Source organism: Heterocephalus glaber, unplaced genomic scaffold, assembly GCF_053883595.1.
Source record: "Heterocephalus glaber isolate CG9 unplaced genomic scaffold, H.glaber_assembly_v1.0 deba00001545, whole genome shotgun sequence".
Lineage (NCBI taxonomy): Eukaryota > Metazoa > Chordata > Mammalia > Rodentia > Bathyergidae > Heterocephalus > Heterocephalus glaber.
This window is the reverse complement of record NW_028258338.1, coordinates 2126380-2149112: the sequence shown is the minus strand read 5'-3', so window position 1 is coordinate 2149112 and position 22733 is coordinate 2126380. Positions and strand designations below refer to the sequence as shown.

Sequence of the window (22733 nt, the reverse complement as noted above, 5' to 3'; positions counted from 1 at the left end):
TCTTGCCACAGATTGCCAGGGATGCTAAACATGGAACTACAGAACTTAATGATTCCCCTGCTAGATTTTGAACTGCTTTGGTCCTGTTCCTTTCTATCCCCCTATGTGTATCTTTTGTTTTTTTTGTTTTTGTTTTTGGTGGGGTTTTTTGCAGAACCGGGGATTGAACTCAGGACCTCGTGCTTGCCAGGCAGGCTCTGGCACCACTGAACTAAACCTCCGGCCCTATGTGTACCCTTTGGAATGGTAATGTTTATCTTGTGCCATTGTATGTTGGAAGTATTTGACTTTCTTTTCATTTGTACAAGGGCTCACAGCTGAGTTTCCCTTAAATCTCAGAGGAGTCTTTGGACTTGCACTTTTCAGCAGTGCTGAAACTGTCAGAACTCTGGCAACTCTTAGAGATGAACTAAATGCCTTTTCCATAAAGAGATGTGCATGAATCTTTGAAGGGGCAGGGGTGGGATGTCATGGCTTGTGTCCAGATATCCCCCCAAAGCCTTTTGCCATCATAAGTGGGACTTTTTCAGGGGTGGCTGGATCTAGAATGTGTAATGGTCAGATTAAGGGTGTGTGATTACTAAATCGGTCCAATAATTGGTTTGGCACATGCCCTAAACCTAGTAGCCTAGATAGAATATAAGAGGGGCAGAAAGAAGCTGATAAGGCCACTTGGACTTGCCTCTTTAATATTTTGTTGCTTTGCTACCTTCTGCCCATCACGAACTGTTTCTCTTCTGTGATGCCTGTCTGTTATGCCACCCAGCCTTGGAGCCAGCCAATTATGGACTGAAACCTCTACAAACTGTGACCCAAAATAAACCTTTCCTCCTTTAACTTTGGGTGTTGGGTATTTTGTCTCAGCAAGGAGAAAAATAACTAAGACAGTATCTCTCATTTGAGTGAGGGAAAGTACAAACAAATAGCAAAATAAAGCTGGATAGAAGGAAACAAGGGGATAGATCTCTTACAAATGGGAAGGGGTCCAGGAGACCAAGGAGAGAGGAGTAGGGAAAGGGGAAGAAGAATTAAGACAAACCATGTAAGGAACCTAATAACCACAATGAATATAAACCTGAGCTAAGAATAATAATAACAACAATAATAATGAAAATGGGGGAAGGAGATTTAGAGATAGAGGAAGGGAGGTGGGTGGGAGAGGGATTAAAAGAAAGAAGCTGTGTTATATACATGTAGCTACACCACATGAATGTAAACTTCATGTACAGCAAACACGTACTAATAAAAATAAATAACGACAAGAAAGGATTTTTAAAGTTTTCACCATAAAAAATGTTGGAGATAAATATGTTTAACCTTATTTAACCATTACACAATATTTACATGTATCAAAACATCACAGAGCTGGGGATTTAGCTCAGTGGCACCGTGCCTGCCTTCTAAGTGCAAGGTCCCAAGTTCGATCCCCAGTACCAAAAAAACCCCCATCACATTACTCTATTAATATGTACAATTTCTTTTTGGCAATGCTCCAATCAAGCCCAGCACCTCACATGTGCTAGGCAAGTGCACTGAGTGTATTCCCAGTCTTTGTACAATGCTTATGTTTTCATGTATCAGTTAAAAAAAATTTAATTTTGAAGAAGAAAACATGCTGCCCAATTAAAAAGTATGCAAAAGACCTTAACAGGCATTTCACCAAAAAAGATATACAGACTGAAAATAAGCACATGAAAAAGATGTTCTACATATGTCACCAGGGCAATGCAAATTAAGACAACAATGATATGCCAGTACATACCTATTGAAATAGCTGAAATCCAGAACACTTACAACACCAAATCCTGGCAAGTATGTGGAGCAACAGAAGTGCTCATCTATTGCTGGTATGAATGCAAAGTGGTACAGCCATTTTGGAAGACAGTTTGACAGCTCCTTACAAAACTAAACATTCTCTTAGCATATAATCTGGCAATCGCATTCCTTGGCAATTTGCCCAAGTTAATCGAAAATGTATGTCCACATAAAAACCTGCACACACATGTTTATAGCAGCTTTATTCATAATTTCCAAAACTTTGAAGCAATCAAGATGTCCTTCAGTAAGTAAATAAACCAATGGTGGTACTTCCAGACAATGGAATATTATTCAGTGCTGAAAAGAGCTATCAGGCTATTAAAAGACATGGAGGAACCTTAAGTACATATTACTAAGTGAAAGAACACAATCTGAAAAGGTTACATAGTGTATGATCCCTAAATAAATTCTAGAAAAGACAAAACTATGGAGCCAGAAAAATTCAGTGGTGCCAAGGGTTAGGGTAAAGGGGGCAATGAATAGGCAGAGTATAGAGGGGTTTTAAGGGCAGTAAAACTACTCTGTGTGTTACTATAATGGTGGATACATAGCACTATTTGTTTCTCAACCCATAGAATGTACAACACCAAGAGGGAACCCTCATATAAACTATGGGCTTTGTTGATTTGTCAATGTAGGTTCATGAATTACAACAAATGTACAACTCTGTTGTGAGATGTAGTTGTGGGTGAGACTGTGCATGAGTGGGATCAGGGCATATATGGAAAGTCTTTGTACTTTATACTCAATTTTTCTGTGGACCTAAAACTGCTCTAAAAAAGAGTCTATAGTATAAAAAGGAATAATTTTTTTGTGTGGTACTGAGTATTGAACCCAGGGCCTTCTACATGCTAGGCAAACACTCTACCACTGAGCTACATCCCCAGTCCCTTTCGGGGTTTTATTTTTAAAAAGGGTCTCATTAAATTGTTCAGGCTAGCTTCAAATTTGCAATCCTCCTGCCTCAGCCTCCTGAGTAGCTAGAATTACACTTATGCACCACCACATCTGGCCTTTCAAAAGAAATCTCTTGATCTCTTCTAGGCCCAGAACTGATACAGCCTAAAAACAGACATATAGCCAAATCCTGCAGGTTGCCAACTTAGAATACAGGTTGAATTCACAGGACTGCTAGGTCTTTTATTTGAAAACAAGGCTAGGGAAAGAAGGGGACCTTGAGAACTGGAATATAAAAACCAAAGTAGGACAGGTTTGAGGCCCTAAACACTAGCCTTCACTGAGCCTCCCTTGACAGCAGAGGCAGCCCTTCCTCCCCAGTCTACTGGGGCTGGTTCTGCATGACTTGGGGACTCTCTCAGTATTCAGCTAATTTTTCTTAATATCCACCAATATCAACCCTTGATGCCTCCAGATTCATTTCTAGATTCAGATTCTTGGATATTCTAGGGGAAGTAGAGTCAAACCTATGCATAGGAATCGGCTCTGTGGATGACAGATTGTGACACACAATGTTGATTATGATACAATATATATAACACAAAATTTGTCATTTTATCCTTTTTTTTTGGTCTGGGGATGGAAATCAGGACCTTGCACTTACAAGGCAGGTGTGGTGCCATTGAGCTAAATCCCTGGCCCTTTAACCATTTCTTTCCCTTTAACCATTTTTGAGTGTATAATTAGATGGCATTAATTATATTCACAATGTTGTACAACCATCACTACCACCTAGTTTGAATACTTTTCACTGAACTAAATAGAAATTCTACACCCATTAAGCAATTATTTTCCCATACTTTCAGACTCTGGTTAACCTCTAATCAACTGTCTCTATGACTTTGCCAAGTCCAGATAATCTCATTTAAGTGGAATCCATCTTTGTCCTTTTGTTCTTGGATTATTTTACTTAAAATAACATCCTCAGAGTTGATCCATATTGTACCACGTATTCAAACTTCATTCCTTTTTATGATTAAATATTACAGTACTTGTATATAACCATATTGTTTATCCTTTTATCTGTTAGTGGTTATTTATGTAGTTTTCACCTTTTGGCTACTATGAATAATGTTGCAATGCACTTAAGTATCTGAGTCCCCTTTTTCAGCTCTTTTGGGTATATACCTAAGAGTAGAATTGGATTATGTGGTAATTTTTTTTTTAATGTGGTAATTCTTTTACATTATTTCTTTACTTATTTATTGTGCTGGGGATTGAACATAGGGTCTCACACATGTTAGGCAAGCACTTTAACAGCCCAATTCTGTTAAACTTTTTGAGGAACTGCCAAACTGTTTTATAGAGTGGCTGCTCCATTTTACATTCCCACCAGTAATGTACTAGAGTTACAATTTCTCCATATTCTTTCCAATACTTTTTACTTTCTTGTTTTAAAAATTATTATCTATAGTCATCATAGCAGATGTGAAGTGGTATCTCATTGTGGCTCTGATATGAATTTCCTTAATGACTGGTGATGTAGAGCATCTTTTCATGTGCTTCTAAAAATGGCCATGACCATTTTTATCTTCTCAGGAGAAATAGCTACTCAAATCCCTTGCCCATTTTTTAATTGGGCTGTTTGTCTTTTATGTTGTTGTTTTTGAGACAGGGTCTTGCTTATGTAGTTCAGGCTGGCCTTGTACTCCTGGCAATCCTCCTGCCCCAGCCTCCCACATGCTGGGATTATAGGTGTGAGCCACCACACCTGGCTGGCTGTCTTTTTGTTGTTGAGTCCCACAAGTTCTTTACATATTCTAGATAGTAAATCCTTATGGCATATATGATTTGAAAATATGTTCACCTATTCTGTAGGCTGTCTTATTAGTTTTTGATAATGTCCTTCAATTTACAAAAATTAATGTTAAGTGCAGTTTATTTTGTTCATTGTTCTTGCTCATATTGCTGGTGTTGTATCTAAGAATTCATTGTGAAATCCAAGGTCGTGAAGATTAACCTGTACATTTTCTTCTAAAGAGTTCTGGGGTTTTAGCTCTTAAATCTAGGTCATTGGTCCATTTAAGAGTTAATGGCGGGCCAGGGATTTAGCTCAGTAGTTCCACCGCCTGCCTTGCAAGTGCAAGGTCCTGAGTTCAATCCCCAGTACCAAAAAAAAAAAAAAAAGAAGAAAGTTAATGGCATATGGTGTGAAGCAGGGTGTCCAACTACATTCCTTACATATGGAAATCCAGTTGTCCCAGCACTATCTATTCTCTTTCCCACTGGATGAATTTATAACCCTTGTCAAAAATCATTTGGTTGACTGCAGGTTTAGCTCAGTGGTAGAGTGCTTGCCTAGCATGTGTGAGATCCTAGGCTCGCTTTCCCAGCACCCCCCTCCCCCCACACATACTCACACTCACACACTAATGGTTATTTGTTCTTTTTCAAGATTGTTTTGTTCATCATCCCTTGCAATTCCATGTGTATTTGAAGAATGGCTTCTCCATTTCTGCAAAAGGGATGTTTGAATTTTTATAGGGACTGCATTGAATCTGCAGATCACTCTGGGTAGTACTAACATCTTAACAATAGTAAAGTCTTCCAATCCTCGAACATAGGGTGTTCTTCCATTCCTTTGTATCAATTTCTTTTTGGTACTAGGGATTAAACCCAGGGCATTGTATGTGCTGGTTGAATCTGTAGATCATTTTGGCTGGTATTAACAGCTTAACAATATTAAGACTCCATAAACATGGAGTCTTACGTTTATTATCTTATGTTTTAATTTGGTATTAGGGATTGAACCTAGGGCCATGTACATGCTCTATCACTGAGCTACATCCCAGACCCTTTTTTTTTTTTTTTTGGTACCAGGGATCGAACTCGGGACCTTGGGCTTGTAAGGCAGGCGTCCGAACCACTGAGCTAAATCCCCGGCCACAGACCTTTTTGTTTTTGAGTGCCTATGTAGTCCAGGCTAGCCTTGAATTCACTATGTGTAGGCTAGCCTTGAATTTGCAATCCTTCTGCTTCAGCCTCCCAAGTACTGAAATTGCAGGCATGTGCCACCATGCCGTCTCTTTTATTTTTTGAGTCTATGTAGTTCAGGCTAGCCTCAAACTCATGATCCTCCTGCTTCAGCCTCTTGAGTGCTGGGATTACAGGTATGCGCCACCAAGCCCAGCTCTTTACTTTAAGCAATTTTTAAAGTTTTTGTGTATGTCTTTTTTCTCTTGTTAAATTTATTTCTAGGCATTTTATTCTTTTAGATGCTATTGTAAATGGAACCGCTTTTAAATTTTGGATCATTCATTGCTAATGTAATTTTTGATCTTGTTCCCTGCTACTTTGCTGAAATTTTTTCCCTGCATTTGAAATGCCGAATGAAAATCAGATGATCATGGTATTTCCTTTGTTCTATTGTGATGTATTACCTTCATAGATTTTATGTTGAAGACCTTGCATTCCTAAGGTAAATCCCACTTGATCATGTTGTACAATACTTTTAATCTTCTGTTGGATTTGGCTTGCTTTTTTTTATCTCTAAGAAATACTGTTCTGTCATTTTCTTACGATGTATCTGGTTTTGGTTAAAGTCAAATTTTTCAACGTGGATATACTTTTAGCAATCCTGGATGTACTTTGTTAATAGAGGAAGCTATGAATCTTAAGAGGTATTCCACTGAATTCAAGTAATATGGGTTGTAAGAAATGTGGGGTCTTGGATCCTGCAGTCATAGACTCAGCCCCAGATGACCTGGTAAGATAAAAAAAAAAACACCTAAAAAAGTGTTTTATTGATTGGCTGAAACATGAACTCAACAGCAGTCTGTGCGTGATGGGGTGGGGGGTGGGTGCCAAGATGGGAAAGGCTGTTCAAAAACTGATGAGGGATGGGCCCATACTTGGGAGGACCCCTACCCTGGGCCCAGCAGTTCTCTAAACTGTGAGCTGCTCCATCATTTCTTCCTTTCCCATCTGGTTACTTCTAGTGGCTGGCTGCCTTGGACTGGCAGTGAAGTGCCAAGCAAGATCAAACCCTTTTCTCAAGCCTTTATCTTATGACATCTCTTCCAATCTTTTCATGATCAATTCCAGATGGATGAGCAGACAAAAGGATAACCTTTTCCCAACTGGCACCTGGGGTCAAACTAGGCCCAGTAAACTAGTTTGAAACTGCCCTCTGCCTTTCATTGTCGAACTCAAGCCCCAGATAAAGGCTAAATGAGGCAGCGCTGAGGCAGCCCTTCCATCACTCAAACCTGCCAGAGGGTGGGCTTTCTTATTCATCACTAGGTTGCTATCAACTGGAAATTCTGGGACAGAGAAATAGAAAAAGAACCTCTCAACACACAAATGAGGATGGGCAAAATACCATGGCAGTGTGCCAAGTTGCTAAGAATCAGGACCTGGCCTTTAGTACCTCTGTTCAGTCCCTTGAGAGAAGGGAAAGCCCTTGAAGAACCAGGAATGTACAGGAAGCTACCTGGCTGGCTTAAGGAGGGCTTCCATGTTCTTCCTCCTCTATGCCCTTATATCCTGGGCAGACTCCAAACACAGAATACTTTGGACCACAAATGGTTAAGGGTCCCTTTATGAATCAGATGCAAGTTGGTTAGTCTTGCTTGTAAACACATGTATGCAGATACCCACAAAAACATGTAAATAATCTCTGGATATGATCCTTCATCTAGCCTAGGAGCCACATCTTAAAGACTTTAAGGGCTGAGATCTGTCCACAATGTCTACAATGGGACCATTAATGAGCTTGAAACCATTATGGCAAGTGAAAGACGCCAGACACAAAGGATCACAAATTTTATAATTTCATTTATATAAAATGTCCAGAGTATGCAAATGTAGAATGGGGGAGGAGAGCAGGAAGGACACCTAAAGAGTGGAATTTTGGGGGGTGATAAAAACATCCGAAAATTTTTTGCAGTGATAGCTGCACAACTCTGAATACTAAAAGTCACTGAAATGTACACTTCAAGTAGGTGAACTGTATGGTATGTGAATTTTACCTCAATAAAGCAGTTTTTAAAAAGTGAACTGAGGAACTGCAAATAACCATATACCTGGGCTTTGGTCCCAGTTCATGAGGCGCAGAATCAATGGAAACATCAGGGATGAGTCCCTAAATGTAGCATATGGATTAGACAGGAAAGCATTCTAGAAAGAGTAAGATTATATATATAATCTTGATTTTAAGGGTAATGAAATATCACAGTTTTAAGCAGTAGTGACAAAGTCAGATCTATACTTTAGAATTAACTGACTCACCAAATTACATATTTAAAACAGCTGAATTGTATGGCATGGAAACTGTACCTCAATAAAGCCATGAAAAAAAAAATACCTCTGGGAACCAAAGGACAGACTGGAGAGCGGAAAACTGCTGAGGTTAGATGAGTGGCCCAGAACCTCCCCGCCAAACCTCACAGGAAAATGACTTGGGGGAGTACCAGGATGTCTTGCCTAAGGTTTAGCTGGTAGGACTCAGGATCCAGGGTAACCTGGCCTCAGCCCTAGCACTCCTACTAGCACTACAGCTGCTCCACTGATAGGTGAGGAAGGCACCACTCTCCCCTTTGCAGAGAAAAGCACTTCAGAAACGTGTTTCCAAAAAATGTTGCTAAGGGTTTTATTTCTAACAAGAGGAAAATAATAAAATAAAATTAAAATAGGCTTCAGTTGGAACCAAGTTTCTTGTTTTGTTTTCCTTTTGAACAAATTAGTTACACACCAACAATCTTCTTTTATTACAACAGGAACCCAGGAGGAGGAAAGGAGACAGGGAGGATAGAGAGGGAGGGTTGAGGTGGGTGTGAGGACAAGCACCAAAAGCTTTCTTCAGCTCACAGGGAACCTTGTTTAGCTCCCCAACCAAATTCTTTTAAAATAAAAAACTGTAAGCACAGCTATGTGAAGTTTCCTCCTCCTGGGTGGAACAGTCAGGGGAAGAGGAAAGGGACAAAAGAGGAGGAGAAGGATAGAGGGAGAAATGGAAAAGGGGAGGCAAGAGAGGGGAGATTAGTGTAGCACGGCTTGGCCAGGGCCAGAACTGGGGAAAGAAAGAAGAGGAACCCCCCCCCCCGCCCCCAGCTTGCATATGCACTGGCCTTGTCTCTGGAATGGTGCTGGCCCAGCCCCAGTTGCCCCCCTGGCCCCCTGCCTATTTGTCTGTCTCAGGTGTCTGGGAATGCTGGTTAGAGGTTACCAGGGATGGGGAACTCCAGGGGCCGGCCCCCAGGAGCTGAGGTCTGAATACCTTGGAGTCAGAATATAAAAGTCAAAGGACTTGGGGGGGGGGGTTGTAAGGAAGGGGGGTGGCCTTCCCCCCCTACTGGCCCAACTCCAAAAAGCAGGCTTGATGGTCAGAAAGAGGATCCTTGAGGCCAAGGCAGGGGGTGTCGGTTGGGGTCTGTGCTAGGCTCAGCCACTGTCACAATTGTTGCTGAGGTGGCTGCTGTGGGCAGGACATATGCAGCTGGGAAGTCAGAGTAGAAAAGGAGGCAGAGGGGTCTGAAGAGGCCCCTAGTGCTGGTTCCAAGTCATCCTGGTTCTCCTGGGTGCTGGGGCTGGCAGTGGTGGGGAGGGGTGCAGGTGGGGCCTCAACCCCAGTCTCCTCCTCCAGCTCCTCCTCCTCCTGGGCTTCCTCGGCCTCTGGCCCTGAGCTCCGTACCCTCTTTGGCTCTAGCTCCTCTTGAGCTGGGTCATCACCTTCCCCACCCCGATCCACCTTCCGTCGCCGCCGTTTCTCCAGGGCCCGGCCCCGTGCCCGACTCCCATGGCGCTCTGCCTTCTCCAGCTGTGATTATAGACAGGCAGAAAGATAGGTTGTGGGCCAGTCATCAGGCCTGGGCTACCTGCCTGCTTGGCCTGACTTCCTGGCCCTGCCCGTGACCTCTTTCCTCACCTCCACAAGTGTGTGGATCCGCTCCAAGTCTGGAGGCTGCCCAGCCTGCAGCAGCTGCCAGATGCTGTGGTTCTCATCCAAGGTCACCTCAAGCAGGTCCCCCTCCATCATGAGCTCTTCCAGGGGCGCCCGGGTTGCCTCAGGCAGTTCCAACACAGGGCCCGTCAATTGTGGCAATAGTGAGGACAGCAGTTCCAGATCTGGGGGTGGGTTAAAGGTTGGACATGGACACAAGCTGGGTTAGAGGCTAACCTTGATCTTATCCCCGACCACCCTAACAGAGCTGAAAACCACATGGGTCATTCTAGTGACATCCAGTCAATAGACTACCCACACCACATCTAGACCTACCTCTCTTACCTGAGCCTTCCTCTGGGGTCACCTTCTCAGGACTGGTCACACCATCTCCATTCTCCAGCAAGCCCTGGGCCTGCCAAGGAGAGCAAGAATGGATAAGGGTAACTGAAGAACCAGGTCTTTTTCTTCCTCCCCCAAACCCAAACCTAGGACCCTCCACTTCCTAGAGGGCAGACACAGCTGACAATAGGGAGCAGAGTCTATGGATCTGGACAGATGTAGAATGGGGCAGGGAGGCTGGGCCAAAGGAGACTGAAAACTGGAGCACAGGGTCAGAGCTGGAGCCTCCATAGTGGTAGGGTCTAGGAGACAGGCATTTGAGGACAAGAGCTGGGCTGCACAGCTCACCTTAGGCATATCCTTGCCACTGCCCTCTCTGAGAGAGTCAGAGACAAGGGCTGAAGGGTAAGTTGGGGGCTCCTCGGGCCTGGGTTCAGCCTGTAGCCGTTGGCGGAGCTCAGCCAGCCGTCCCAACAGAGCAGTCACGTCCTCAGAGGCCAGAGCCTGTCGGGCACGGCCTTGCCAGCTGATGGCCCTCTCTGTGAGGCACTGCAGGGCCTCGCCCTCGGGAAGCCGCACAGGCAGTCTCTGCAGGGCTACCAGCAGTGCCAGGATGGTCTCCAGGCGTGGGCGCCGTGAGCGCATGCACAGTGGGCACAGGAATTTGGTGTCCCATTCCCACCAGGCCAGCAGTGGGGATGAGGTGGGACTGGGCCTCGGGGAGTTGAGGAGATGGGGCACTGACACACACCTCCCATGGAACCAGTCCTGACACAGGTCACACTGCAGAGCTCCCACCCCGGCTGGCACTTGCCCACACACACAGATGGAGGTTGCAGTAGAGGCTGTGGTTGATGACGCCAGGGGACTAGGTTTGGCTGAGTTGGTACGACGTAGCTGCAGGATACCTTCCTTTTCCTTTTGTTCCCCCTCCTTGAAGGCCACAATCTGCCATGTCCAGGACAGGAGGAGAGTAGGTCAGCAGCTTTTCCCTTATATTCTCTGGTCCCTTCAACACCCCACTCCCAAAGTTGGAGAACTGAGGGTCAGGAAGCAAGAGGTCTGCCCATGGTCACCCAGCTTTGACACTATCCTTGCCAAGCTCTTCACCCATCTGTGTCTAAGCTTCTTACCACAGAGCCTGGGTCCCTGAGGTCCTGCGCAGACAGCCCCAGCAGCTCTGTGTCAGATTTGTACAACCCCAGCTCCTTCTCCATCCACCGGCTGCGCTTGGTGCTGTCTGAGCCGGCGTCTGCACACGGGCAGAGCACCTGGGGCAGGCAGACAGAGGGAAAATGACCAGGCTTCCCTACTGCCCATACCCTCTCCACTCCTCCCTCTCTGGTGCCCTCCTCCAAAAAAGCTCATGTTCTCATATGAGCTGTCTGCAATAGCCAGTCCAGGTAAGGAGAGGCTGTGGATCAAGGTGCCAGGCCTCACCTCCAGCAGTGTGTAGCAAGAATTCTTCTTGAGGAAGGTCTTAGAGGCCTTCTCTCTCCAGGAGTGGGCTGTCAGTACCTGCAGCTCCAGCTGTCTCAGCTCCTCCAGCCCCACAGGGAGGTCCCGGCCTACAGCCACCAGGCCCTCCAAGTCATCCAAACAGGGATAGTGGTCACCATTCTAAAGATGGGAGCGACAGAAAGCCAAAGTTCAATGTGCCAACACCTGAGGCTTACTTCATGCCTGGGCCCAAGCTAGCAGGATGGATTGGCCTCAGTCAGAAAATAACCAGTATAATCCTAAGGACCACATACTTGGCTTTCTCCCACATGCCTGCATCCAGACTCAGCCCCAGGTATCCAGTCAGTCTTCTGGACCAACAGATTAGCTTTCTGTTGTAGTTTGTCTCTTCCACTTGCCTTGAGGCACATGTCCTACTCCACGCTCATACCACATGCCTCCTGGCCCTACTATCCACATCTTAACTAGCACCCCAATTTCCTTTAGGCCAGCCTTACAATTCCTCTTCTCACACGGCTCACAATTTGCCTCCTTACAATGTGTCCCATGGCCCCTTTCTCTAGCTCACTCAAACCAACAATGGACAATGGACAAGCTGGACAGTTCTGGGTTATGTGTTTGGGGGCAACTCACTTGTATCTCATCCACATCAGCAATCCAAGCCCGGGCCTTAGCCAGAGCCTCCTTGAGAGCCTGGATGTTGGGCAGGTGAACAGGGATGTTTTCTGCTTCACGGATTATGGCCTCGAGTGTGGCTGGTGGATGTTTTTGCCTAAAGGTAGGGAAAAAGAGGGCCTCAGTCTGATATGGTTTACTGACCAGAAACCCAGCCTGACCACCAGATCTATGTGCATGAACCCCTTGGATGCTTGTTATTCTTGCTGCCACCTGGGCCTACATGCTTGTATCCTGTCTATGGATGCCTGCCAATCCTGCTTCCTCCAGAATGCACACACTCATGTATCCTGCCATAGCTCTCACATGCTGCTTGTCTGCCAGTCTGTTGGCCTGCTGGCAGCACCTACACAAACCAGGTGTGTAACCCATGGCTTTAGTCTATCAGATTGCCTATGTGTGGTGTTTTTCTACAAACACCTGCCCATCCGCCTGCTACTTGTGCTTCTATGCACATGCATATGCCAGCCTACAGGGCTAGTCCTCTATATAGTATATCACTGGTTCTCCAACAGCATCAGAGACGGTCTCTGCCTCTCTGTGTATAAGGAGTTTAGGGGAAAAAAAAAAAGACAAGGGCTGGGGATTTAGCTCAGTGGTTCCACCGCCTGCCTTGCAAGACCAAGGACCTGAGTTCGATCCCCGGTACTTAAAAAAAAGACAAGACAGAGAACAGAAGTGGGGAAGAGAGACACCAACACAGAAATTGATGTTCAAGGCCATCCATGGCTGTCATCTTTAGTTTCTCTACTAAACTCTGAAGGGTGTATTAGGGAAGGGAAGAACTGGACCCACCTGGCCTCCAGGCAGAGGTGAGCTTTCTCCTCCCAGCGTTCTGCAATGGTCAGCAGCTCCTGAAGCTCAGCCTGGGCCTTATCCACAGCAGGGCTGGGGGCTACACTGGCACCTGCAACCAACAGTCCTCGCATGACGGCCAGGGTGCCCCTTCGGGCTGATGGGGCCAGTGTGCGTTTTACCTCATCCAGCCATCTCGCCTGTTCCACCTGCCGCTGGAGCTGCTGGACCTCAGGCACCTCCACCCCCAGCTGCTGCCCCTTCTCCAACAGAGACTGCAGCAGCCCTGGACTGGAGGGCAGTGAGGCTAAGGCCTCACGGGCCTCAGCCTGGTAGGCCTCCACCTGTTCCAGAATACCCTACCAATACACAAAGAACAAACACTTCAGCTGAGCCCATTTAGAGATCCCAACACATACCCTTGCCCCACTACTTTCTTCCCCTCCAATCTTTTGGGAAAAGGGAGTTTAATATGGGCTAGGCTCTCTTTCTCCACTGACTGCTCATTAACATGCCCTGGGGAATATGTTAAAATGCACATTCCTGGACCACACTACTAGATTAATAGAGGTTGCATTTCATTTATCTCTGTAAAGGACTCTGCCCTTAGCACCAAGAGACTCTCTGCCCTAAAAAATTCAACACTATGCTTAGTCCTCATACAAACTCTCATGCTCACACTGGTGTCCACTACCCTCTCCATCCCACTTTCCTCTACCTTCATGAACTTTGCTCAACTTTCCAGGTCCAACAAGCACCTTTGTTAACTCTTTCTCCTCCACTTCTAGTAAACCCTCCCTTGACTCTGCATCTTTTTCTCATTCCCCTGGCACCTCTCAGATCCCACGTCTAAGAGGCAGTCACTAGACCCCAGCATCATATCACCTATTTTGTCACATGTACATTGTGTCTCACTGAAGTACTTCAACCTTGCTAAGGGAGTCCTCAGTGGCCCGCTGCTCAGGTTCTTGGATATCCCTAATCCCTCAGCAGCCCATCCCTCCTCACCTTGACATCCCCAATCTGGTGCATGGCACAAGGCAGGTTGTTCATCTGGTCCAGAAAGGCCCGGAGCTCAGCCAGGGTCATCTGTAGACCAGCCACCCTGTGGGGGCTATGAAGTTTCGAATGTTGGCTTTTAGGGCCAAATCCAGTCCCCTCCCTCCATCTCCTTACTTTCCTCACCACAGCCATCCACCTTAATCTCAAACCCCAGAATTCCCCCAATTGCCAAAGCTATAATGGAGGGTTTTAAAATATTAAGTATCTTCACAGGATGAAGGAAAAAAAAATTAGGAGGAAAATTTTTTTTTTCAAGGGTAGAAAGAGCTTAGAAACTAACTGATGGTAACAAAAGCTGCACTTTTCTTTTTTTCAGTGCTGGGGATGGAAGCAGGAGCTTACACATGCTAGAACAAGCACTCTACCCCTGGGCTGCACCTCCAGCCCCTGAATTTCTGAATTTTCAATCCATCCTCTAATGTGAACCCAAAGCTGTGTAGCTATGCTCAGATTTATATGTCGGTGTACTATTTTTGCCCCCAAACCTTGCACAACTCATTCGTCCCTCCGCACAAAATCCCTTGGCCTGTCTCTCAAATCTTTTGGTGCTGATAAAAATAAACACTTTTAGCTTTCTTATCAGTGAGGTTCTCCTCTCCATGGAAAGTTTTCTGGTCTTCTTGCCCTTTCCAATCCCTTCCAAAACATCTCACACTACAGTGATCGACAACTTCCTGCTACTGTTCTATGTATCCAAAGGCATTCAGAGTCCACCGCTCATAGCACTTCTCCTGGGCACTGGAACCTCAGCAGGCTTGCTGAGATCCAACACATTATGCTGGCATACCCAGCTTCCTGGCCGCTGACCAGTCCCAGAGCCCGGGATACACAGGCCTCTGCCTCACTCAAACAGTTCTTCAGCCGCTGTAGGAGCTCACTGTTAGGAAACCTGCGCTCACGGGCCTCAGACTCCAGTGCCCTCAGCTCTTCAAGGCCTAGAGGGAAAATAAGAGCAGCAAGCAGTAGGCAGTTTTGAATAAAGGCAGACGAAAGGGCCTGGGGGTACAGAAGAAAAGGGAGAACTTGCCTGTAGAGTCCCTCCGACCCCCCATCACTCACTGCGCTTCCGCCCATCCTCCACCTCCAGGGCCACTCGAACTTTGTTGGCCCAGGTATCAAAGGATTCAGCTCGAACCTTCAGCTTGTGTAGCATGGCGGGAAGCTCATCCAAGGTGTACCGATACCTGAAGGAAAAGAAGAAAGGGCATGCCTGGTCCAGCTCTGGTCCCTCCTCGTCTTACCTCCTCAGGCCCCATGCTCACCTAAGGTACTGTCGGCTGCTGGAGCACTTGCAGAGGTCATTGATGTGGGAAAGACAGACAAGACCATCTGGGCAGTCATAGCAGGCCAGAGCAGACAGGAAGCATGTGGTCTTGCACTTGATGCACTGGCGCTCATCATCTGGGAGCAGCTCAAAAGCCTCTCGCTCAGCCTCTGTGATACCCTAAAGACATTCCACCCCATAGGCATTATGCAAAACCAGAGAGGGTGGCAGAAATTCCCATCTCAGCTGCCACAGAGCCCTACGTTAAGACTCAGAGCTATGCTGAGAGTCATGGGGGTTGGGAGATCGCAGGTCACAGAGCACACCTGCCCTTTGTTAAGCCCAGACACTCAAAATGGGGGAAATAAGATAGACCAAGGCAAAATCAGTATGTGTTGAAGCAGACAGAATTTTACAGAGGAGAAAAATCAAGTAAGATTCTGAACAAAATTAAGGGCCTTTTGGGAAAGTGGTAAAGCATAAGGCCCTTAAAAGGTAAAAATGTAGGGTGTGTCCTGGGGAAAATGCTGGCTTCCCGTTATTTGGTACCAGCTGTTTTGGGTACTATGCTAGCTGCTTAGCAGGCAGGAGACACTGCCTGCATCTATATAGCTTACAGAAATTCAACTGCCTCCCCTTGTTTCCAGGACTTAAAGATAGAACTTTTGTCTAAGAACATGGCTTCTAAACCTAAACCAATGACTTCACTGGTTGCGCAGGAAAAAAAAAAAAAAAAAGCAATCCATTCCAAACCTGAAGAAAAAGCCAGGGATTATTGGAGTAACTGAAAGACAACACAATGCTACACCCTATGGGCAGCTTTATGGATTTTACAGGAAAATACTAACTCTATAAAGAATTTTGTTTTATACACTGACTGTAACAACTAACCATTACATAAGCTATGAGCCCACTACAAATTACAAATCCTCCTCCACCACTCATCAGATGTGTGATTGTGAGTAAATTATTCAAATCTCTCTGAGTCACAGTTTCCTTATCTTGTAAGATGAAGATTACAGTAGCATCCTCATTGGGTTGTTATGAGTGAAAAAAGCAACTAAGGACTTAATTGGATTAGCACTTAGAAATTAAGTGCTCAACAAACATTCATTAGCTCTAGTTTATTAACAGCTCTAATTTTTAAAAATAATTAATTTATTGGTACATTTTAGGTATACATAATTATGACATTCATCATAGGGAATTTGTAGCCATACATGATATATCTTAATTCTTATATTTTTTCCCATTCCCCTACTCTCCTTTCAAGCCCTCTTCCCTTCTTTATTTACAAAAGCTTTGTTTTCATTTTTTCCTTTTCTCATTTTTTCCCTTTCCCTCTCCCCCCTCCCTAGTTCCCCTACCCATCTGAACATTTTCCTATTTCACAATATCTATTATACATTTTGGTCCTCATTTACATTTTCAGTTTCTCACATCAGAGAAAATTTTTAGACAAGAAAATATCTCAGAAGTGCATCGCATCTGCCAAGGAGGAAACTAAGTCTCAGAGAGTCAGTAACTTGTCAAAGGAGGATTTGACTGCAGTCAGTTTTTTTTTTTTTTTGCTACCGGGGACTGAACTCAGGACCTTGCACTTGTGAGGCAGGCATTGGCACCACTGAGCTAAATCCCCGGCCCTGACTGCAGTCAATTTTGACTCCAAAGCCAGCAATGTTATAAAGATGAAGCCCTTAGTTTTTGGATCATGGACTCCTTGAGAATTGGATGTAAACTGAGTCCTCTCCTCCAGAAAAGTACTCAAACATACATCAACTCTTAAGGATTTCAAGACTAGGAATGGTGTCTAGAAACCCTCTCTGGGTTAAGGGCTAAGTGTACAGATTCATGCTGGGCGTAGTGGTGCACACTTGTAATCCCAGCACTTGGAGGCAGGCAGATCATTGTGAGTTCAAGGCCAGCCTGGTCTACATAGCAAAACCCTTTCTCAAAAAAAAAAAAAAGGGTACAGATTCTAAATGTCAAGATAGGTAGAAGGTCTATTTTCCCCGTCTTGCTTTGGCTCTGTTTCATGAAATGACATAGCCACAGGGCCACCATTTAGTAACAGCAATAAACAGAGAAAGGAAATGATGCCTGGAAAAGCAGAGGAGCTCATCAACTAACACCATGAGGCCCCAGACTTCTAATGCTACTGTAGCTGAAATTCTGTGTACAGCCCTGCTCACAGGAAAGTTATAAATATAATTAGTAGGCTGGGGATGTAGCTCAGTGGCGCCACACCTGCTTGGCAAATGCAAGGTCCTGAGTTCGATCCCCGGTACAAAAAAAAAAAAAAATTACAATTAAGAAAAGTATTACCACAACCAGGCAGCAAACAATCACTCAGGATTTTTTTTTCCAGTGCTGAGGATAAACCTAGGGCCTGGTACATGCTAGGCACTGCTTTCCTTTGTAATCTTATGAAAGACCCTCACAAAGTCAATTCCCTAATAGGGCAAGTAGGGAGCTTCAAACCTACATGAGTGGAGTGCCTATAGCAGCTTTTACTCATCTACACACACAATTGACACATGCTTAAGAGAAATGTATTGAAGTAAGACTGTTTTCTACTTGGTAGTATTATTGTCCTAGTTTTAGTTACTGAACCATGTGAATGTAAAAAATAACATTTCCTATGAAACATTCCATACTTCAATCACTTTCTTCATGTATTAGTATTACCAATGCTGCTACACTGCCAAGGTAGTAATAGATAATCTGACAAAGATCACCTCACTCAAGCTTTACAATTACCTTGCAAGTTAAGTATTTATTTTCATTTTACAGAGTTGGAAAGTGAGACGATGAGAGTTTAAGTAACTTGATAAGGTCACCTACATAACTGGTAGTGGAGGTTTCAAATGCCAGCTCATCATGTTAGGTTATCTAAATAATGATGAACAGCTGCTATGCCATCACCTGTTATAGGTCAGTTATTGAATAAACATTATTGCTGATCCACACCACCATCCAAAAAGATAAGCATTACCATAATTGCTGTTTTCAGGTGGGGAAAGTGATACTCAGTGAAAGTAAACTTGTCCAAGGTTGCCAGTAAAGGGTAGAGCAGAGAATGGAATGTGGTTTCCAATTTAGATGCATCTAGTTCTTTTCACTACACTCCAACTTTTTGGTATCTCCCGTCTCCCTCAATCTCCACCGGGCTAGGGTATTTGGCACAGGGCATTTTCCCACCACCAACCTTCTCCAGAAGAGCCTTTCGCAGACGCCGCTCCTCCTGCACCATGATAAACATCTCCTTATGCACAGCTGCTGCCAGGTTCAGGTCCAGCTTCTCAGGGCAGGCAGCCATTTTGCAGATGAGCTCTTCGTGGGAGAAGACGCAGTATCTTCGGAGCCGGCGATAATGTTCAATGCACTGGCGCCCAGCTGGCAGCTGTGGACAGGTTCAAGGTTAAATGTGGCCAAGTCTGAAGGCAGTGGTGCCTCAGCTTCCCCAAAACCTTCCTGTTCTTCCTGCTATCCCATCACATTCCAGACTCACCCAGTCAGCAGTGCAAAAGTTGACAGCCTCAGCAAAGTTGTAGCCTTGGTTGAAGCCACTGTGGTAAGCACGGGGGAAGGTGATGACAAATTCTCCTGCACACTGGTTTGTGCGGACAACCTGAGGTAAAAAAATGGCAAAGGACACTGAGATAGAGGTTTTCTAGCCTGCAGAAACCAGACCTAAATGCAGGGTCCTTAAGGAGAAAAAGGAAAGCCTCAGGGAACACAACCTGACAACAGAATCCCAGGCCCTCCAACTCTGAAAGGAGAGCCATCAGTCTCTCAAGGTTCTAATCTGTGTTGATTGATGACAGGAAGATTTGAGTAACAAGTTGGAAATAGATTTAGGAGATTATTCAGATTATTTTGACTTCCCTAAGTAATTTTTTTCCTCTCAGTATCGGAGATTGAACCCAGGACCTTCGTACTGAGCTCTATCCTAGCCCTTCTTTCCTTATTTATGTACTTTTAAATTTGAGACGGGTTTCACTATTTGCTAAGATGACCAAGCTGGGCTCAAACTTGCAATCTTCCTGCCTAGGCCTCCCAGACTTCCCTTGTAATGGGTATGTATCACTTATCATTAAGTTGGCCAAGCTTTTTATGATACTTTTATGGGGCACAGGCGCAGATTCAAGTGTCAAATGGTTCTAGAAGATATGTCATAAAATTAGCAGGCTTGGGCTGCCATTCCTCTCTCCCCACAGCCAATCACTTTGACCTCTTCTAATTATTTTGGCATTGAATTTAATAACACTAAATAATATGCTTCTGGACTATGTTTAAAAACAGCCTGTTTTTCAATTTGCTTTGTTTTCTATGCATATAATAGTAATTTAAACCCTAACTTTCTCACAAATATCCCAATCTCCTTTCCTATTAATTTTCACCTTCTATAGAACTCTCACAACACAGCATTCCGATCAGTTCCAATCTGAACCAGTTGTCCTCCCTGGATCCTCACACTCCTCTGACAGATCATCTGTTTCCTAGATCCTAGGTCTTCTTCCTTGGTCTACTCTTTTGCTGTGCTTGAACATTTCCTCCAACAGCTTCCTAGGAAGAGGTGGGAAGGACCCTTTTTAGGGGTAAAGGAAATATCTCTATTCTTACACTGGACTACAAGTAGAATTCAAAGATGAAAATCATTTTAAAGGTTTGTTTTAGTCTTCCAGATTCCAGTGTTGCTGCTGAAAAGTCTGAAGCCATTCTAGTTTCTAATACTTGATTAAACCTGTTTCTCTAAATAAGTTCATAGGATTCTTTTGGTCCTAGGGTTAGATATATCACAAGATATATCTTGGTATGAATCTATTTTTACTCATGTACTGGTTAGGACCTTTGACTCTGGAAACAATCTTTCAGTTCAATGAAATTTTCTTGAAACACTGCATTAAAGATTCCACCCTGTTTTCAACTTTTCATATTTCCTATTTGAATATTGAAATTCCTAGACAACTTAATTTTCTATACCTTTCCCCATTTTTTACCTTTTCATTTCATTTTCTGGGAGATTTCCTCAACTATTTGTCTGTCTTTTTTAAGTTTGTCACTTTTATTATCATAACTTTAATCTCTAAGAACTTAATATACTCTTTTTAAATAGTTCTTAGTATTTTTTGTTGTTGCTGTTACTGGGGATCGAACTCGGCACCTTGCGCTTGAGAGGCAGGCAGCGGAACCACTGAGCTAAAACCCTGGCCCTCTTAGTATTTTTTTTAACAGTATACTATTCCTCTTTCCTGTTTGCGGTATACCAGACTCACATTATCCAAGGAGTATACATTTTAAGACCTCCGATGGATGTCTAAAATTTCAAATAGTACCAAACCCCACATATAACATATTTTTTCCTATTATATACATAAAAATTTAATGCCTTTTCTACCTTAATTAAATATCACCACACACTGTGGTCATAACTTCTGCAGTTTGAGGTATGATAGCAAAACTAGCATAAATTTCTTTTTCCTCCTTAACAATTTCACAGAAGATTTATTCTTACCATAGATTTTGGCAACCATAGCATTTTTCTCTTTCCTTAAATCAAGAACTTTCACCTTTTCATTTAAATATAACACTTTACAGCTTTTCTTTGGGATATCTGAATTGCTAGCACCACTCCTCTTGTGCTTTGGGGCCATTCTTAAGTAAAACAAGGGTTCCTTGAATATCTCAACAGTCAATCTGATAACCAAGACAACTATTAAATGACTAACAAGGAAAATGTATAATGCATGAATACACCAGATGAAGGGATGTTTCATGCCTTAGATGCAATACAGCACGATGGCATGACATTTCATCAGAAACAGCATGGAATTTAAAACTTATGAACAATTTATTTCTGAAATTTTCCATGTAAAATTTTTGACTGCTTTGACTGTGGGTAGCTGAAATCTTGGAAAGGAAAACTATGGACAAGGGATGACTACTATATATGCTTGTCTCTGAAGAAATGAAGTTTCTTTCCCTTTTGAGGTTTATTTCTCCCTGGCTAGCCTGTTTTTCCAAGGTACTTTCTTCCTGTCTGGTTTTATTTCATTTTCTAGAGTGTCTTTGGTTGACTGTCAATCTGTGGTAGCCTGTTTACAAGATGTGACTAAAAATACACAATGACTATTCAAATATTTTAAAAAATGCATTACAGTAAAAACCACATTGCCATTAATCCCCCTCCCCTTTCCTTCAAACACACTTATCCCATTGTTTGTGCCACCTTCTGAAGCAGTTCTCGAAGTCCTTTTTCGTGTCTTTACAAGGTGTGATAAAAAAATACGGTAAATTCTACTGTTCTTCCCCAAAGTCCAAATGATCATGAAAGGTAAATGTTTTGAGTCAATTCAAGATATGGAGGTAGCCACAACAGGGCAACTAAAGACATGAAAAATGACTTCCAAAACTGCTTCAGAAAATGGCGAGAATGGTAAGCATGCATGAAGCAAGGGAGAGTATTTTGAATAGGATTAATGGCAATGTGTCTTTTACTGTAATGATCTTTTTAAAAATTTAAACATTCACCGTATTTTTTTAATCATACCTTGAGTACATACAAGGAAGAGATTAAGCTGGGTGTGGTGGCACATGTACGTAATCCCAGGTATTCAGGAAGGTTAAGGTGGGGAGATCACTTGGGCCCAGGAATTTGAGGCCAGGCTGGGAACACAGCAAGACCCTGTCTCCAAAATAAATTAATTTTTAAAAAAATTTCAAAGAGGAAGAGATGAAAAAGCTGAACAAAAGCTCTGAGTACACAGGTGAAGTTTGGCAATTGTGTCACTGTAGGGTGATCCATCCAGCTGAGTCATTTAGTTTACGAAACTAGGCTTTTCCTCTCAGGCCAGTCACATTCCCCAAAGAAAATCCTAACATCTTTTGCCCATTGAAAAAAGGCCTGGCTGCCAGTGTTCTAACACTCAAGTGACGGAAGACTACTAGGAACCTCAGCATCTAGTATATACACAATGATAAAATCCTACTATTTTCACTACAACTCTATTTTCAACTGTACCTAGAAGACCTCAACCCAGAGACTCTCTTTTTTAACTCCTTCAAAACAAATCCCCAGTCTTTTACTACACACAGGCAGGGTCACATTTCTAGCTACCCAGCATTGGCAGAGATCAGTTTCTTACCTACACATGAGCCAATCCTTACTTTCATACCATCCATCTTTACCCCTAGAAAGCCCAGTACCACAAACTTTTGGGGGATTATGAGTTATAAATCAGGTTCCTTCTCAGAAGTTCTCAGTACTGGTTTAAGATTATTTTCTTATCTATTTTCTAGTTTGAAGAATTTTATCATTTTCTCCATCTCTGTGATTTTTTTTTATCTTAAAAAAACATTGCTTTCTGTCATTTTACTTGTTTCAGTAAGGAATGGAAGTAGCCATGTACGTATATATTTAGTCTCTTTACCAAAAAGCCTCAGCAAGTTTTTAAAGATGAACATTCAATGCTGGCA

At 43.7% G+C, this 22733-nt stretch overlaps 1 protein-coding gene across 2 annotated transcripts in view; it reads right to left on the bottom strand.

Annotated features, from left to right (window-relative positions):
* Positions 1–8340: 8340 nt before the first annotated feature.
* Positions 8341–22733, bottom strand: part of Kdm5c (lysine demethylase 5C) — a 34017-nt gene continuing 19624 nt past the window's right edge. The window contains exons 13-26 of one of the 2 annotated variants that reach the window (XM_004873500.4): positions 18766–18885; positions 18463–18657; positions 15253–15434; positions 15050–15174; positions 14778–14925; positions 13937–14042; positions 12929–13287; positions 12092–12230; positions 11438–11617; positions 11131–11268; positions 10346–10945; positions 10001–10070; positions 9641–9840; positions 8341–9532 (exon numbers count right to left, since the gene is read on the bottom strand). In XM_004873500.4, the coding sequence (XP_004873557.1) occupies positions 9167–9532; positions 9641–9840; positions 10001–10070; positions 10346–10945; positions 11131–11268; positions 11438–11617; positions 12092–12230; positions 12929–13287; positions 13937–14042; positions 14778–14925; positions 15050–15174; positions 15253–15434; positions 18463–18657; positions 18766–18885 (2928 nt within the window). In that variant the 3' untranslated portion in view covers positions 8341–9166. Of the gene's footprint in view, positions 9533–9640; positions 9841–9991; positions 10071–10345; positions 10946–11130; positions 11269–11437; positions 11618–12091; positions 12231–12928; positions 13288–13936; positions 14043–14777; positions 14926–15049; positions 15175–15252; positions 15435–18462; positions 18658–18765; positions 18886–22733 lie in introns of both variants that reach the window. The other variant, XM_004873501.4, reaches the window with a different exon arrangement.